Source organism: Leptosomus discolor, chromosome 10 (genome assembly GCF_034619465.1).
Source record: "Leptosomus discolor isolate bLepDis1 chromosome 10, bLepDis1.hap2, whole genome shotgun sequence".
NCBI lineage: Eukaryota > Metazoa > Chordata > Aves > Leptosomiformes > Leptosomidae > Leptosomus > Leptosomus discolor.
Genome location: NC_141400.1, coordinates 10,696,719 through 10,713,356, shown reverse-complemented (window position 1 = coordinate 10,713,356; position 16,638 = coordinate 10,696,719). Strand labels below are relative to the sequence as shown.

Here is a 16,638-nt window from a genome sequence, read left to right as displayed (position 1 = left end):
ATGCTCTTGAGAAAATAAACCACTTTAATCTGAGAAAATGCTCAGTTTTATAATGTCAGAATGCTTTCTTTTCCTTTTTTGACTCAGAACCAGGGCAGTTTCAGAAAAGGAGGTTCTTGACATGTTCGAACCTTTTAACATGAAGGGAAACACTGTTTTAAAAAAGCCACAAAGCTGATAGAGATAATTCAAAACAAATCTTTGCTTTTCAAATGTTGTTGTCTTGTTTATTTTCCTACATTCCTTCAATAGGTAAAATTCTGTGGTAAGAAATCCTAGTATTTAAAAAACTTTCTGTTTTCAATCCACTTTGTTTCTTGGGTTCGTATTTTTCTATGGATGTTTTCTCTGTACTGCAGATAAAACCGTGTGAGTATCAACAAGGTATTTGCTACAATAACTATAACACCATTTGCTCAATTTGATTAATATAGCTCTAGGAAAAAAAAATTCCCCCATCACCCCATGTGCACAATCATCTCACTTACAATAGCGCCTTTCATCAAAGTATCTGCAAGAGCTTTACCGAGAAGCAGTGTTGTGTACTTTACAGTGTATTAAAAATAACCTTTTCTAGAAGCCCTTGATGTGAAATAACTTTTTTTTTTTTTTAAATATCCAGTATGAAGCACTTTCATTTCAGACTTTAAGAGTGGGAAGTTACTGCAAGTTACAGACTTAACGTGGATCAAGGGGGCTTTGGAAAATTTTTAAATTGATCCCAAAGCATATCACCTGGGCAGCCAGACACTGATGTGTCCAAAAAGCAAACATGTTGGGAAGTGTTTCCTCTGCAAGCTTCCTTAGACCCCACAACGAGTACGTACAGGAGTACGGATGGCCTCTCAAATCCCAGATGAGCACACAGCCAAGTGTGTCAAATTGTGGCCGTGGCCATGCTCTCCAGACACAATGTTCAGGGCATCACAGCCAGCCGGCCTTCATGTCAGGTGGAGTTGTTCATACAAAGAATGAGCATTTGGGCAGCCAGAAGCTCCTCAGGGCAGATGGTTTTTAGTTCAGAGCTTTAAGCATTTCTAACTCTGCTGGTATCTCCCTCAGTTTGGGATTTCCGTAGCAACTTGGGCTGTTACACACACCTTTTCTCTGCATTCTTTCATTGTTTTCCAGTTCCAGAAAGATATCAAACTGATGTCTTCTCACTCCATCCCTAAAATATCGAGGGGATATTTTAAAATTAGAGGCAGAAAAACATTTCCCTTTGCAAATTGAAGATCCGTGTGAAAAACAAGTGCCTTTCCTTCTCATAATGGGAAGGGATGAGGAGGATAGGACACACAAGCCTAAAATGAAAGCCTCAGGAAGGAGATTTCATGAAGAAATGTGGTTTTGGTCCTTGAGAATAAGCAGCATCTTCCTGAGACCCATCATTTTGATTCACTGTTTCATGTGTAAATAATTTACTAGGCTAAAAGGTCAAGAGCCTGCAGTCCTCAGAGAAGGGAAGAAAACTGCAAGCTGTAAATAAGGGACAAGTAACTTATGTGGAGCATAAAACATGTTATGAGGCTATGCATACATATACATGTGCACATATCCACAAAGAAATGGGCTAAAGCAGAGCTCCAGAACCAGCATACAGAGGCAGAAATAACCTGTACTCCATGTTTGCTCCCCCTTGAACTTGACTTGAGAGCAAGAAGTACAGCGAAGATGATCTTTTGGGATAGAAATTACACTTTTAAATTAGATCCATGATGCCCAGATGTACTGCTGATGGATGCATGAAACAGAGGGGCAAAAGAAATTAATTTTCAGCCTACTTGTTTTCATTTTTTCATCCTCTAATGTCAGGGTAATTGCTTCTCTACTCCTGGATGTGACAGAGGCTAGTCCTTGCCTCTCTCCGGAAGGTAAGTGAACAGCTGGTTTCCTTTCTGACACCAGTGTATTTCCAATCAGCTGTCAGGCAGCATTAGGTCCCTAAATGCTTACAGCTCACGCTTTCCTCCCGCTCAGAAACTCTAAATACGGGGCTTCATTCCCCAGTTTGAGGTAGGATAGGGCAAGGAGAAGAAAAGGGTCAAATCCTCTTGAGGTTCAAAACTATAGAGAATTCCAGGGAAGAAATTCTGAAAAGACAATGCAGTAGAAACAAGCAAGGGACCACTGACTATCACAGTATGTTATCCTCACACAGATACTAAAATGGAAAGATCAGAAATAAGCAGCACTTTATTCCCCACACATCATTCCTCATAGTGTTTTTTATAGCAGTACTGCCCTCAATAGCAAAATCTGTGTTATGGAAAGCGAGATACTTCTCAGGCTCAGGCAAAAAATGTAAATACAGCACTTTGAAAAACATGATTTTGTCCAGAAGTTTGCACAGATAGCCTAGGTTTGTTGGGTTTACTCCTGTCTCTGACACTACATTCCAGAGCAATCACAAGCAATTCATTTTCCCACCAAAAAGTCTGTATTTCCCTGCATAGCTGGGCAGTTACTGAATTCATCAGCTTAATTGGCATTTTTTTTCTAAACATTTATAAAACATGTGAAAACCTCAAATTAAAGCAAATTATTCCAACATATTATATTACACAGATACACTACAAGGTTTCATTTGATGATCTAGTATGGAAAATTACCCGCTTCTGCATATATGGCAATAATATTTATATTATTTTTCCCACATGCTTTTAGTCTTTCATAATAATGGAAACAATGATATAAGAATGAACAACTGACATTTCTGTTTGAGGACACAGCATGCATCTCCTCTGAAAAGTTCTGCAACAGCTCTGCTTTACAAATATATTTTCCTTAGGTACTTAAAGATACAGTACTTTGAGTTCCAAGTTGTTTCAGTTAAGAAATAGAAACCACCAAAGAGATCTACAATAAAACACCATTCTGGAGATGGGCATGTTGCACATAAATTCTGTCTGCTGAAGTCTCTATATATCTGCTGTTATAATATCCAGATATTTCTAAATATATATTACACATGCAGATATATAAAATAAATCAATATATATATTGAAATATAGCGTTTGGCACCAATAATACTGATTATGCCAGAGGGCCCAGTATTGCAAGCAATATATAAAAACTGAACCTCAAGAGTAAATCTATTGTACTGGAATCGTTACTATTAGCACATTTGCAGGACTAGGATCCTAGCCTGAGTTGAGGCTGATTCAGAAAGTGTGTCACATATTCAGCATATGTTCCATGGATAATAGGTTGCCCAGCACGAATAGCAAACATGCAGGGAATACATGTTTTCTTCCAGGGCTCTGGATCCTCTGAAAGGCTGGCAGGCTGGGTGCATGGTGCACATTCTTCAGGAGAGAATTATGGGCTGGGGAACATTCTTCCGACTTCTCAACTCCTTCAATAATTTGCCACCTGTGTAGCCAAGCTGTTCATTCCATAAATCTACAGGATCTAAAAACTCTGGCACTTTCTCTGGCTGCCAAAGAAAGCTTACTGCAGCGCTGACCCCGATCCATCCAAACACGTGGCGAATACTGCATTAACTAGTTCAAAGTTTGATGCAAAGACTGAGCAGCGAGCTGGGAACTGACGACACCAAATGGTCCAAACTCACACATGTACTTTCTCTGCTTCAGAGGTTTCCGCACTGCTCTCTAGTTACTACCACAGTGCAGAGGACTAGGGTTGTATTCACACAGCTCCATCCTACCATGTGAAAGGAACAGAATCTGAGCTTCTGCCAAATGATACAACCCTACAAGAAGCAGGCAAATGACCCAAAGCCACCGGACATTGCTCATATGCTCCTAACAGAGAAGAGCAAATTTAGCCTCATTGACACTGCTGCCAGATTCACCTCGGTTCCCAGTCAGCTCGTACTAAATCACACGGTATAGTTCTCATGCACAGACCTACCAGGGCAATATCTAGGTTGCAAACACACCAGGGAAAAAGCTCACCTGCTAATAACAGCAAACCAGATTTGGGTCTGTACTGCTGGAGGTCCCAGCGCAGGGAGAAAGGGAGGCAGCTTCCACAGCTCCTTCCCAGGAGCAGCTGGTTTTTGTGTTGCACAAGCTACAGCTGCCCTGATATCAACTCTAGGTTCAGCAGCATTTCACAGGGACACAGAATTGCTGGAGCAGAAGTGTGCCCCATTCACGGTCTTCTCCACCTCCTGTAACTCCATTTCCAACCCAGAAAGCCTCTCCTACAGAGGAAATGGAAGGAGGTGGTGGTGAAACCTAGGACTGATAGTACTTTCTGTGGCAAAAATTCACATCTGTCAGATGCCCATTCTGAGCATGCTAAGCTGCGGCAACGAAACTGAAAGTGCAAGTCCAGTAAGGCCCTGAAATGCTTTCCCTTTATTTTTTGATAGGATGGCAAGATTCTTAGGGGTCGTCTTCTACATGAATATTAGGAGAGCAATCCTTAAAATTAAATTTATCTATTTAATCTATAAATCAGTTATATTTACAATGGGGGGGGGGGGGGGTGTGTGAGAATTCCATTCAGAGAAGGAAATGCTTACATACCTACCAAGCTTTGCCTAATCTCTTCTTGGGGTTAACCCAGACTTTCTTTCACACTACCCTGATTCATCATTTCAGAAGAGCAGATTTGTCTCTCTCTGCCCCAAATCCTTCCCTAGCACTGAGCTCTGTAGACACTTGGAGCACTTAGAGTTCAAGTCTCCATTCACTGTTTTTAGATGGACACAGGAGCATCTGAGCCTTTGTGCTGGGAGCATTATCTGCAATTTCAGAAGCATCCCAGGCAGTCTCTGCTCTCAGACACCACTCCCAAATTACTGATAGAGCTTGTAATTTACTATTACAGTTTTAACATTTGATTTTTCCCCAAACACATCAAGCTGCTTACCCTATTCCAAGCCCAAAACACACCAGAAATGGAAAATCATAGTCCCTTTTCAATGCTCTGTGGTCTAGTCTATCAAGAAACCCAGCACTGTTGCTAGAACACTACAATTTTTCAGTTAAAATGGCCAAAGTTCAATCATTTCGTTGCTAGCAATCTGAATGTGTGTGCACGTGAGTGCGTGAGAGAGGCAGTGGGAGTGTGTGAATATGTAGGTTCACCCTCCGCCTCTGCAACGGTCCCCATGGTAATTCCATCTGCGTTTCAGCACATACAGTGCCTGGCCACAGCCACCTATTCCAGGTTTCTCTGTCTAATCACTGGCAAGAGCAAAGCTGTTAGAAACTAGACTCTAACTGGTTTCTAATTTTGTGACCAGAGGTTGTCAGGACAAGGAAGAGAAAACTGCCAACTACATCTCCTCCATACAGTCTGCATCTTTTTACAATGATACAGGAGCTGGAGAACCTCGAGAGAGGAAAATTAGCCTTCCCCTCTTTCCAGCCACAGTATTTACCCCCACCTCCAATCCTCATGATCAGGGATTGGAATCTCAAATTGTTCCGTAGGAAAAAGCTACATGCATTGTCTAAGGTAGAAATCTTGTCAAATGTGCAAAAGCCAACGATGCTGCATGAGACAGGGTTTATGATATGCTCTGGCATGTTGGCTTTTTCTGCCTCTCCAGCAGCTGACCTGTTCCCGAGCACTGGAGATGGGCAGATTATACCAGGCCTGGCATCAGGCAAAAGCATGAATAAAGGTAGAAAGCCGGTCTCCAGTGACGAGGAAGGGAACAAACTCACATCTCCGCAGAGCGATAACACAGAATACAAGGTACACCCCTCAACAGTAATTGCATTTCTACAGACTTAATGAAAATCAGAAGCTGGGAGGACAGGGACCCAAATGAGTGTCATCACTGAAGAAAGGGCAGGCAGGACTCCACTGCTGTGTATTCTGCACAGCAAGCACCAGCCTGCCAGCTACACCATCCCTTGCAAGACAGAAGGATCATACAGGAACTGCACAATGGTGCAGTTCTTAGTGATAGCTTTAAGGAGCAGAAAGGACTCGAGCACCCATGAAACCAGACTTCATTCACACCACTTTTATGGAACAACTCGGTTTTGTCAGCTAATTGCAACGTCCATGAATTCTTTGTAGGCAGCTGTAGTAGAGGGTAACTTTTTCCCTGTGATATCAGAATTTCCATGGAAAGAAGTGCTGGTTTACAGCTCTTGTGATAGTGGCGACAGGAGGAGGAGTGGAGAACGGGGGCTGAGAAAGGAGGAAACCTGAAAGGCAGTGGTGGCAAACATAGACAAAAAAAAGACTGAGATCTGGCTCTGATCATCTGTGACAGAAAATGTGACTCTGGAAGGACTGTCCTTTACAAATTGAAATTACAATTAAGTATCCCCATCTCCCTGGTGAACCAAAGGAATGGGTTTTAGGGGAATCATAACACAGGAAATAAGACCCAAAAAATCATCGCTTGGTTTGTCATTTTGAGCCAAATAACTTTCTAAGCAATTTTTTTTCCTATTTATTTCTCCTGAAATAAACTTCCTCCCTAAGGTTTACAAGTTTGCTTCCCCCACAGCTTAAGCATTTATCCCATCGTGAGAACTGCGTCTTCAAAAGCAGCAGCAAACAGGTAAGATTTCTCCCTTCTCGAGTCTCCTACTGACCTGAACTGTGCAAACTGCCTAAAGCTTTCCTTGAGGGCAGGGATATAGGGAGAGTTCACAGATCTCATAAATTTTGTACTAGAGAGCTGATGCAAGGAGAGGTCTACAGTTCTCCTCCCTGGGGGACAGGCTGCTTTATCTAGCACACCACAATTTAATATGCTTGCCTGTGTGCTATGATGTTCAGCAAAAGTACCCAGAGAGATTAGATTAAATACTATGTTTTTCTCGTGCCCCAGCTACAAATCTCAAAACTATGAAACGCTGCTTGACCTAGGTCACACAGCCAGCCAACTCGTAAGCGGAACCCATGAATCCTCGTTATCCCTGCTAACTACCAAGTTTACCCCTTCCCCCATGCCCTGGAACACCAATTGCGCATCCCTTTGTGCCTTGCTGAAAAACAGATCACTGCATCCACCTACAGATAAAGGCTAAGGCCTAACATCCCGACCGTGAGCAGCGCTTCGCTAGTAAGGGCAGCATCAGCAATGCCCTCCCATCTCAGCGCCATCAAGGCGGTTCCAGGCAAGCTGCCGTGGCTGGGGATGGTGACAGCATTTAACTGAAGCAAGAAGCTGTTCTGGATGCTGCAGCCGGGAGAAATCCTGGATACGAGAGGTTGATACTAAGGCTTTACCTCTCCTGCATCATGGATACTCACAGTCTCTTCGAGTAATCTGTTAATTGGGAGGAATTTTCGCTTGTGGCAGCCCCCGGTAAATCCTGGGCTGGATCCTCCTAAGTGCAATGTACTGTTAAGAAGCTGGCTTTGCCTTTGCAAAGCTCCCAGCCCCGCAGAAGGAAGGAGCCCTCCCCGGGACAGCGGGAAACTCGTACAAAACCCAACCGCCTCCTCCTTAGCTCTCCGGCTGCTGCGACCTACGCGGTCAGAGACCACCCCTCTGGCTCCTGCTGCCTCGGCCCTAATCAGGCTAATCGATGAATTACGCCCCTGCTTCGCGGGGTGACGGCGGAGGAAAGGCCGGGCCAGGTCGGGCCGGCCCCGGGACCGCGGCCACCGGCTGCCCTCTGCTGGGGCCGCCGCTGCGCTCCCTTTCCCTCCGGGGAAACCCGGCCTGGGCTGCCGGCCCCGGCCCGGGCTGCCGGCCCCGGCCCCCGCCAGCAGCCACCTGCTTGACTCCCGCCGTCAGATCCCCCCGGGAACCCCAGCCCACGGGAGGAGTCAGGGTCGGGTTCCCTAAAAAGTACGGAACGAAGAGGTGCAGGCTCACGGGAGGCTTTTGCCTCATAAAAAAAACCTTTACGTGCTGGTTGGAGATGTCCCCAGCGTGCCAGGTCGGTGCTGTTATGTACCGCCTCAGCACCGGCCTTGAACAAGCTGCACATCCCCGCGGGTCTGCTGGGGCAGGGTGTCACCACGGTTAGGGTGTCACCACGGTTAGGGTAATGCGTTCCTGTGCGGGGTTATCTTCACGTGAAAGGGCAGCGTCTGCACTAGCGCGATGCCAGCAGGCTCCGTGCTGGTGTGAGCTGGTCACAAGTGGTGGGGAGAAGGGACTGCTGGCAGCTGTCAGGCAGGAATGCGATTCCACAGATACTTCCGAGTGCCTGGATGAGTCGTGGGGTTTTATACCCAACTTTGAGATAACCCACACAGACTAGTGACAGTGACAAGGCATCTAGCCAGAGGGACAGCTTTTCCACACCAGCAGGAGAGTGCTCATGTGTCTCCACAGAACACAACAGTTGCACAAGATGCTTTTGTCAGTGTGAAGCTTGGGCTCTGTACACGCTACCATTTTTCCCACTTTGCTCCTCAAAGCTGCCAGATGGAAAGGGACAGCTTACGCTGCTTCTCAGAGATGCTGAATTTTAAACACGGAGAAAAGGACAATGCATTGCACGCAAAACGTTGCCATCTTTTTGCTCATTCAGTAGTATACGAAAAGAAAGGTGAGGATGAACCTACGCAGTGCATCTTTGTGGAGGATTGGGTTATTACATTCACGCACAGCTTGTCCTCCTGCATTAGGACGGGAATATTCTAAGGAGTTCCTTCCTTCTTTACAGCATGACTAGAATAGCAATAAAACTAATGCTTAGAATTTGTAACCCGTAGCTTGCAGATATAGTCAGAGCAATAAATGGCACCGACAGCCCAAGCACACATACAACAGAGATGGCGCCTTGAACAGAGGCCCCCCTGAGCGTTCACTCTGCAGGGGCCGGTATCGAGGCAGGCCTTGGTCCTCACCACACCCCTGAAAGACACACCAAAGTCACAACCTGGCAGATACCCTCTGAGGAGCCCGAGAGCCTCCCCAGGCCGTCGAGCCGCACGCCTGGAGAGGCCTGTGCGATGCTGAGGTAAACTCGGGGCCCTCTGCCCCGAGCACAGTACCCATGGGGCAGGGCCTGACCGACCCTGCTCTGGGTGGGCACAAGGAGCAGAGCACCGCCTGCCCAGCGGCCTGTGACCGGTGGCTGGCGTATAACGGCACCACCACCGAACCGCCCCTGGGGCAGCCCCGTCCCCATACAGGCTGCTAGTGCGGGGGGGGGCCGGCACGCCCTCCTCCGTGAACTACAATTCCCAAGATGCATCGGAAAAACAACGCGCCCACCCCTCCGCTGCCTTGTGGGGGTGCCGTCGCGGTTTACCCTGGGATTTGTAGTTCTCCCGAGCTCTGCGGCTGCCCACGGCCCATTACCGCCTCTGCTGTGGAGGACTCGCCTCCCCGTGATGCAGCGCGCCAGGGCTACGCAACGCGGCGCGCCGCCGGCGACGGTCGCGGTGCCGGAGGCCGCGGGCGAGCGGGGCGCAGCCGCTGGCGGGCCCCGGGCGCAGGCCGTGGGCTATGTCCGAGAGCGGCGGCGCCGGCGGGGCCGCCCCGGGCGGGGCAGGCGGCGGAGCGGGCGGGGGAGGGGGTGCGGGCGGCGCAGCCTCCGGCTCGGGGCCCGGCGCCACCGACCCGGCCTCGCTGCCGCCCGGCGATGCGCAGCTCATCGCCATCATCGTGGAGCAGCTCAAGAGCCGCGGCCTGTTCGACGGCTTCCGCCGGGACTGCCTGGCAGATGTGGACACCAAGGTAGCGCCGCCAAACCGCGCGGGACGGCTCCCGGGCAACCCCCGGGGATCGCCGGCGGGGCGGGGCGGGGCGGCGGGGCCGGTGTCCTCTCCCCAGGCCGGAGCTGCGGGCCCCGTCCCTGGAGCCCGTTGGCCGAAGGGGCACCCGCATCCCTTCCGTTCCCCTCCCCTCGCCCCGCGGTGTCCCGCGCTGGGGCTGGGGGAGGCCGGCCGGGATGGCGTGCGGCAGCTGCGGTGCTGCTCTCTCGATGGGGGGGGGTTTCACGCCCCCGCTGCGACGGCATCTGTCAGACAGGCTGCTCTAGAGGTGGTCCTGGCTGGAAGCGACAGCGACACCCCAGAGGAGAAACAGGCCAAAAAATAGGCTCAGACTTGCACTTTTTAGTCCAGGCCTTATTAGGAAAATATTGTCCCGTAAGAACACTGCTCCTCTTGAGCATAATTCCCGCATTTCCAGAAAAAAATAAAAATAAAAATAAAAATAAAAAAAATTAACCATTCTTTCTTGAGCAGATATTCGCAGACTATTGTTTGAAAGTAATTTCTTCCTCACATCATAACATGAATTCCAGAGCATTTGTTGGCAACATAGAAATGGGATTGTTCACAATTGCCCTGTCCAAATTAAGCACTGGTGTTTTGCTTTCCCAAACTTTTACACTTTCAGCAGGAGTCCTCTTCTGCCCCTGCAGTCATCATTCTAGGCCACCCCAGCAGCTATTTGCAAAACCATTCCTGAAGCAGTCAGGTCATCTGGATGAAGCAGCCATAGGTCAGAGCCGCTTTGTCAGGACAGATATATGCTGCTCAGAACAGACACTGCACCTCTGTTATTAGCCCTTTCATTCATCATTCCATATAAATATCAAATTCTGAAATATAAATGTTGCCACCCTTTTGTCCTTTCCTTGCACGGTACCAGGATCTGGATGGTCCTATGTATTTATATGGGTTTGTTAGTTCAATTCCTGTTCACTGGAATTGTTTCCACTGATGAAACCTGCATAATTCTTATCTTCTTTGTTAGTGTCACAGAATCAACTAACTTAAGTTTTTTCTTAGGGGCAATATTACTAGGACAGTTTTGTAGGAATTCTGTGATGGAGAGTTTCCAGACAACAGGAACTCGCCAACAACTCCTGTCTGCACAGGCAGTTTGCATTTCACTAAGTAATAGTACAAGCAGGCAACAATTTTAAAACCAATCTATCCAGCTATTTAAATTATTATAATAGCACACTGACCGACTGTTGTTTGCAATTAGAAGTTCTGCTCTTAGGTAGAACAAGCTTACCTTTGTTCAGAAAGTGAAAGGATGAAGAATATAGGCAGCAGAACAGTAGTGTACATGACAAAAGATGTACTGTGAAGGACTCTGGCAGGGGATTGTTTTTGAGATCTTTTAGCTCTTTAACCAGCTTTTATTATTTATTTATTTAGCCAGCCTATCAAAATTTGAGGCAGAAGGTAGACAACTTTGTATCGACCCACCTGGACAAACAGGAATGGAATCCAACAATGAACAAAAACCAGTTACGAAATGGGCTGAGGCAGAGTGTTATTCAGTAAGTAAGCAACATTGGGTAAAATAATGGTAATGCTATTTGATAAGTAATATGTAATTACCTTATCTCATCACCTAAGTCAAGTAGGAATTTGCAGGATTAAGGTCTTCACGGCACTTCCTGTTGTGCTCTCCTGAGTTTCATTAGAATAGCGGATTCAGTCTTAACTTTCATTAAAATGCTTACGTTACTGCTTTACCTGAAATTTGTATTTTCGTGAGCTGAGGAGCAGCATGGTGGAGTACTCATACTTGCTATCCAGCCAAGTTATTGCTGCAAATAGACAACACTCTGCCTGCTAGCAAAGTTGTACCTGATGTACTGAGCTGAATGACCTTGATCTTCGAAAGAGAGAAGAGCCTGCATCACTTAAAGAAAAAATGCTGAAGATGCCAAACCTTGTTTAAGTAGACACCGACCACTAGCAGGCAGTAATCACACTGCACTAGCCCGATTTTGTGCAGCAGAGGGTAGCTTTTGTACAGCTACTTAAGGTAATACATTTCCAGCATGCCAGGAAAGCCAGCTTGAACTATGCTACTTAGACATTTAGGTTAGAATGTCTCACACACAGAAGAAACTGTATTTCAGAGCACTTGATAGGACCTGCAAATCATTAGTACCTAACATTAGTTCATAATTAGAGAAGGGGGTGTCCACTGGAAGTACAGAATTTCCTGTCTTTCCTTGGAGTCCTTGAGACATTTGTCACTTAATGCTTCTTCATATTTCGTGCTATCCTACCCCTAGATTGAAGCAGACAATTGAAAAATATATCAGAGAGCCTGTAGTGAGAAGAGTGTAAGTGCTCCCCTCAAGTAGGCTGTTAGTATGAAGAACGGACATACAGTATTGGGGAGTCTGAAGAGTCCCTACGACTCCTGTAGTTGCAAGACGGGGCGCTGAGGGTGTCCAGACGTGCCTGTCCTTTGCTGCGTGCGCAGAGACGTGTGCTGTTACCCGGACATGACACGATGTGCCCTGACCCTGCGCCCGCTCACTCGCCAGCATTCACGGCCTTGTTAGTCTTGTGGCTCCTTTTCCGAGCGCCAGGCAACCTCTGCATTTCCTGTCCCCTGCTCCCTTGCAGACATGACTTAAGCCTGCTAGACAGCCTGTGCCCCACAATCCAAGAGTCTGACACAGCCCCTGAAGTAATAAGTCACATCAATTACTAGTATTCAGTTCCAGAAACTTTGCTGTGTGCTACATGTGTGTGTTTTTATAATTAATACCCATCTGTCTAGACTAACGGTTACAAGGAGTGAGTGACAGTAATGTTATTAGGGGGCAGGCCTGTTCTCCCTCCAGTCGGCCAAAAAAGAGACTGTGCTCTCACCTGCCCTCCTCCTCAGAATAGCTTGTTTCCCTTGTTTGTGCCAACATGTGTTTGTTTGCTTTCATGTTGACCTCATTTCCACATGAGCCCTATTAAAGTGGCTCTTGTCCAATGTATCATTTAAGTACCTGGGAGACCAGATGTCAGTTGTTAATTCTGTAGGGAGAAGTGAGAGGGGGTGGGGGGAAATAGGTGATTGAAACAACTCCCTGTTAAGGATCTACTGAGTGGGCTGCAGTTCTCACCATGTTAATGCTAATTGCAGTTGACAGGAGGGCTCTGGAGAATTGCTGGAGGAGATTGGGGAGAAGTTTTTCAGAGGAGCTGAATGACTCCTTTGTCTTTGTTCAAGGTCAGGAATGCTGGAAGCTGGAGTGGACAGAATTATTTCTCAGGTGGTGGATCCAAAACTAAACCACATCTTCAGGCCCCAGATAGAGAGGGCGATTCATGACTTTTTGGCTGCACAAAAGAAAGAGGAAAGTGTGCCAGCTCCTCCTCCAGAGCCTGAGAACAAGGATCCTCCTGCTCCATCTCAGGATGCCTCCTAAAGGTCTTGTATCTGCACTTACTACTTCACGTTTTTCATGTGCCTCATCTCTGTAGCTTGTATAATGCAAGATAGAGAAGACATTGTATTCTTCCTGGCTTGACAGGGAGGACACTTTGATCATCCGCATGTTGTCAATGTCAGACAGTCATCTGAGCTGCTTCCACTTAAGTATCTGCTAAAAATATATTAGGACTGAAGACATAGGTATGATGTAAAACAGCTATCAAGGAACACCGTGGACTCTGCCAGTGCTGGTTTTGGATCAGGCCAAAAGGCCTTTTATTCCGGTAAAAGCATATCCAGCAGTGTTGGGCGTGGAATTGGCTGGATAGCTTTCAGAACAGTATCAAATAGATTAAAAATATATATCCTTTACAGAAATACAGCTGAAAGTAGAGTGGTGACAAGTTATTGTGCTTTAGCATTGGAAGTTTTAGATAGCTCTTCTTTGGAACATACACTGGAGTGTTGAATTGTTAGTGACCGAAACATTCTCTGCTGGAGTAAGGGTAATGTCTCTGGGAGTGAATAACTGTTCATTCCAAATTGACTGGTTTAAATAGAGCAACCTATATCTTTCCAGCTGAAAGGACTGAGGGTGCCTTTGTTGCAAACAAGTTCATTCTGGCTTTTGTGATTAAAATAACTCAAGGGGCCTCACAGGGCTATAATTGCTACTCTGTCTTAACACAAATGACTATGCACCCATCTCTGCTAAGGCCCTGTATCTTAACATTGATTTGAATATTGAGGCCTGTGTGCATATTACTGAGGAACCACTATCTTGATGGGAAATTTCAATCTGCAGCTTTGCTGGGGAACTTAAAACCATACTGCATGAAAGGAAGTTAGTTGTGAATTGTCCTATCTGCTAGGGCTTTCTGAAAGCAAAAATTTTTCTTATAATCTACAGCTGATTTATTAGGAATGAATAAATAACGTAAAATAGCTGTTCTTTTGCTTGGAGTGATTAGAGCAACTAGCATGATTTTTGACTTAATAGTAGAAGTTAAAGTGCGTATAGTATCATCCTGAGTTATTTAGTTATCTGTGACTTGCTGTCTTAATGCCTTGATGGATCTTTATATTTGTCTGGTTCGAGTAGTTTAAAGTCCATTATAACCTGCAGCTCAGTGCATCTATTAATTAATATATTCTAATCTATTCTTTATTCAAATGTGTTTACTTGTGAAGGTACCATCCTCTAAACTCTCTTTTTTTTCTTGCAGTGAGTTCCTGATACTAAGCAGCTGCAGTTGCAAAATACGTGTCCTGTTAGATTGGCAATGGATTACTTGTTCCATTTGGTGCAGGATTGCTGTCTGCCAAAGATGATTAACCTTTATCAGACCTCTGAGAAGGCATTGAAATCAGTGAAATTCAGATGCACCCAGAGATCTGCGTGTGGAGGGACAGCCAAAGTGTGAAGATATTTTTGCTATAACTGCAACACAGAGAGCAGCATGTATTCTTGTTAGTCATGCCTTCAGGCAAAGGGGCAGGAAGAAAAAGGGAGTTGGCTCTTGTCTGGAGGGAGCAGGGAAGTGGTTCGAGATGATACTAGGCTTGGGAGCAGGGAGAAAAGAAAGATGTTTTGCGGTGTGGGGTAGTCTCTTGGAGACCAAATAAGAGCTGTCAGATTTTCTTTGATACAAGCCAGATGAGAGGAAGCGTCATACACCTCTGCTGCGTAACACAGCGTTGAGTAGTAGGTGCCGAGTCAGGTGTAACTCATCGCACCGCCTGCTTTAGGAGGGACATTTCCTGTTTAGAACTGGAAGGAACACTTCAGGATCAATTACGTAGATAATTTCTGTTGCATTGCAGGAAAATGTTTACAGTTGGCTATGACTATAGCTGATTTCATTATTTCCCAAGTAACTCTGGGAAGCAAAGGGCACCAGAGTCGGTGATCAGTTTGAAACTTGTCTCTTTCAACTTGAAAGACTTTTCTTTCCTGTGAAATTTCTCAGGTGCCTAGTGGAAACTGTCCTATGCTTTCAGCTTGAATGCATGCAGTGTCCTCTGGATGACAGTCAAGTAGATAATGTGATGAAATATTCTGCCAGCAAATGTCCATACCTTTTGCAATAAAAGACTTCAAAAAGCATCTCTGGCTCCTAGCTTTTTCAGAATTATCTCTTAAGGAAAAACTACGTTAAAGAAATCCAGGAGTCCCGATTGCTGGAACCCTAATGGAAGCGTGACCTTACACAGTTCATAGATTAATCCAGGTCTGATAACATGGGGTTGTTAGTAGAAGTTATCATGAAATAAGATGGATATTAGTATTCCTCTCCATACAAGGTCTTTTTCAAAAAAATCTAAAGTATCAAAGGACTGAACTGACCTTACCTCACATTGTGTATCAGCTATAAATCCTGATAAAGTTCAGTCTGGTGCTAGTGACGGTGAAGGCCTGTTCAACCTTGTGAAAACAATGCATTTCTGGCAATAGGCTAGAGCTATTTTCCTTTCATACAGCAGCCTTTTAAGAAGCTAATAACTGCCTGTGTCATTGAGTAACACTTAATAATGTTTGAATCCCTGGTATTCATGAACTACGTACCTCACCTGTAGCCTTGTACGTGAACAGATGCGATTCCAGCTATACTCTGCTCCCTTTTCAAACTGGGTAATTTGTAGGGAAGACTGATGCTATGGTTTAAACTTTTAGCTAATTTACTTTGCTCAGTGCCTCCTCTCAACACAGTTATATGCAGAAATGGAGGTGACAGAACATCTTGTGTTTTAAACCCTTAACAAGAGCTCTGTGAACTTCACCACTCTAGTAAGTTTGCACTCTGCACAGTGCTGTATAGTCCTGCTGTTTATCCCATTTAAGAGTGTTCCTCTCAGAATGGGAACTTAAATGCCTATACTTTTTGGTGGTAACTATATTGTCTACAACCTTCCTGATATGGTTTGAAAAAAATATGTATTTTGGGATAATCTGGTTGTGTGGCTTGAGTCTCACTGTTACACAGCCTGTGTTCCTGACATAAAACAGGACAAGGGGTATGTGAGGAAAGGGTTCTCTCCTGCGTGTTAAGTTGGTGGTTAAAGACTGCTCTCCAAATCAGTAATAGGTGTTTTCCCTTAGAGCCTTAAGGGCAGCTCTTGGCAGGAAAAGATGTATCTTTTACCTCCTGGTAGGGTATCTTGACCACTTTTTTGAAACTGAGCCACTTATGCAGGGGAAAAAAAAAAAAAAAGGTTAGGAGTCTAGAAAGAGAGCAAGTGAAAAGGCTTCTAACTGCTTAGACAAACTGTGGATTACAGTAGTAGTTAGGGAGCAGGGATACCAGTTCAGCTTTAAAAACTAGTGAGTAGAGTTGGGTTTATTGCAGTGAAGAGGGAACCTGAACCTGGGTTTCCTGCCTCTGACAAGCACTTTAACAGGTGGGTGAAGGAGAACAGATTCAGCCACCATAGTTTTTAAAAGGTTTTTCCATTGTTCTGTCTTGGAATGCGGTGCTGTGTTAAACTCTGCACACTAATGCTGTGCCACTGCTGTGCGTGCGTAGGGCACACCTTTAGCTGTGTCAGCCTACGTGCAGTGCATGACTGCAGCGACTATGGGAACTTCC

The 16,638-nt window shown here is 45.7% G+C and overlaps 1 protein-coding gene across 1 annotated transcript; it reads left to right on the top strand.

Moving 5' to 3' along the window:
- Positions 1-9,361: 9,361 nt before the first annotated feature.
- BOD1 (biorientation of chromosomes in cell division 1) lies at positions 9,362-15,158 on the top strand. Its single transcript, XM_086471000.1, has 4 exons — positions 9,362-9,592; positions 11,032-11,156; positions 12,848-13,048; positions 14,278-15,158. The coding sequence occupies exons 1-3, from the start codon at positions 9,362-9,364 to the stop codon at positions 13,044-13,046; spliced, it is 555 nt and encodes a 184-aa protein (XP_086327126.1). The 3' UTR covers positions 13,047-13,048; positions 14,278-15,158.
- The last annotated feature ends 1,480 nt before the right edge of the window (positions 15,159-16,638 follow it).

Coding starts and splice junctions, on each gene's coding strand:
- BOD1 (XM_086471000.1), top strand. CDS start 9,362: ATGTCCGAGAGCGGCGGCGCCGGCGGGGCCGCCCCGGGCGGGGCAGGC. Junction 9,593..11,031: donor TGGCAGATGTGGACACCAAG/GTAGCGCCGCCA, acceptor TTATTTATTTAG/CCAGCCTATCAAAATTTGAG. Junction 11,157..12,847: donor CTGAGGCAGAGTGTTATTCA/GTAAGTAAGCAA, acceptor TCTTTGTTCAAG/GTCAGGAATGCTGGAAGCTG.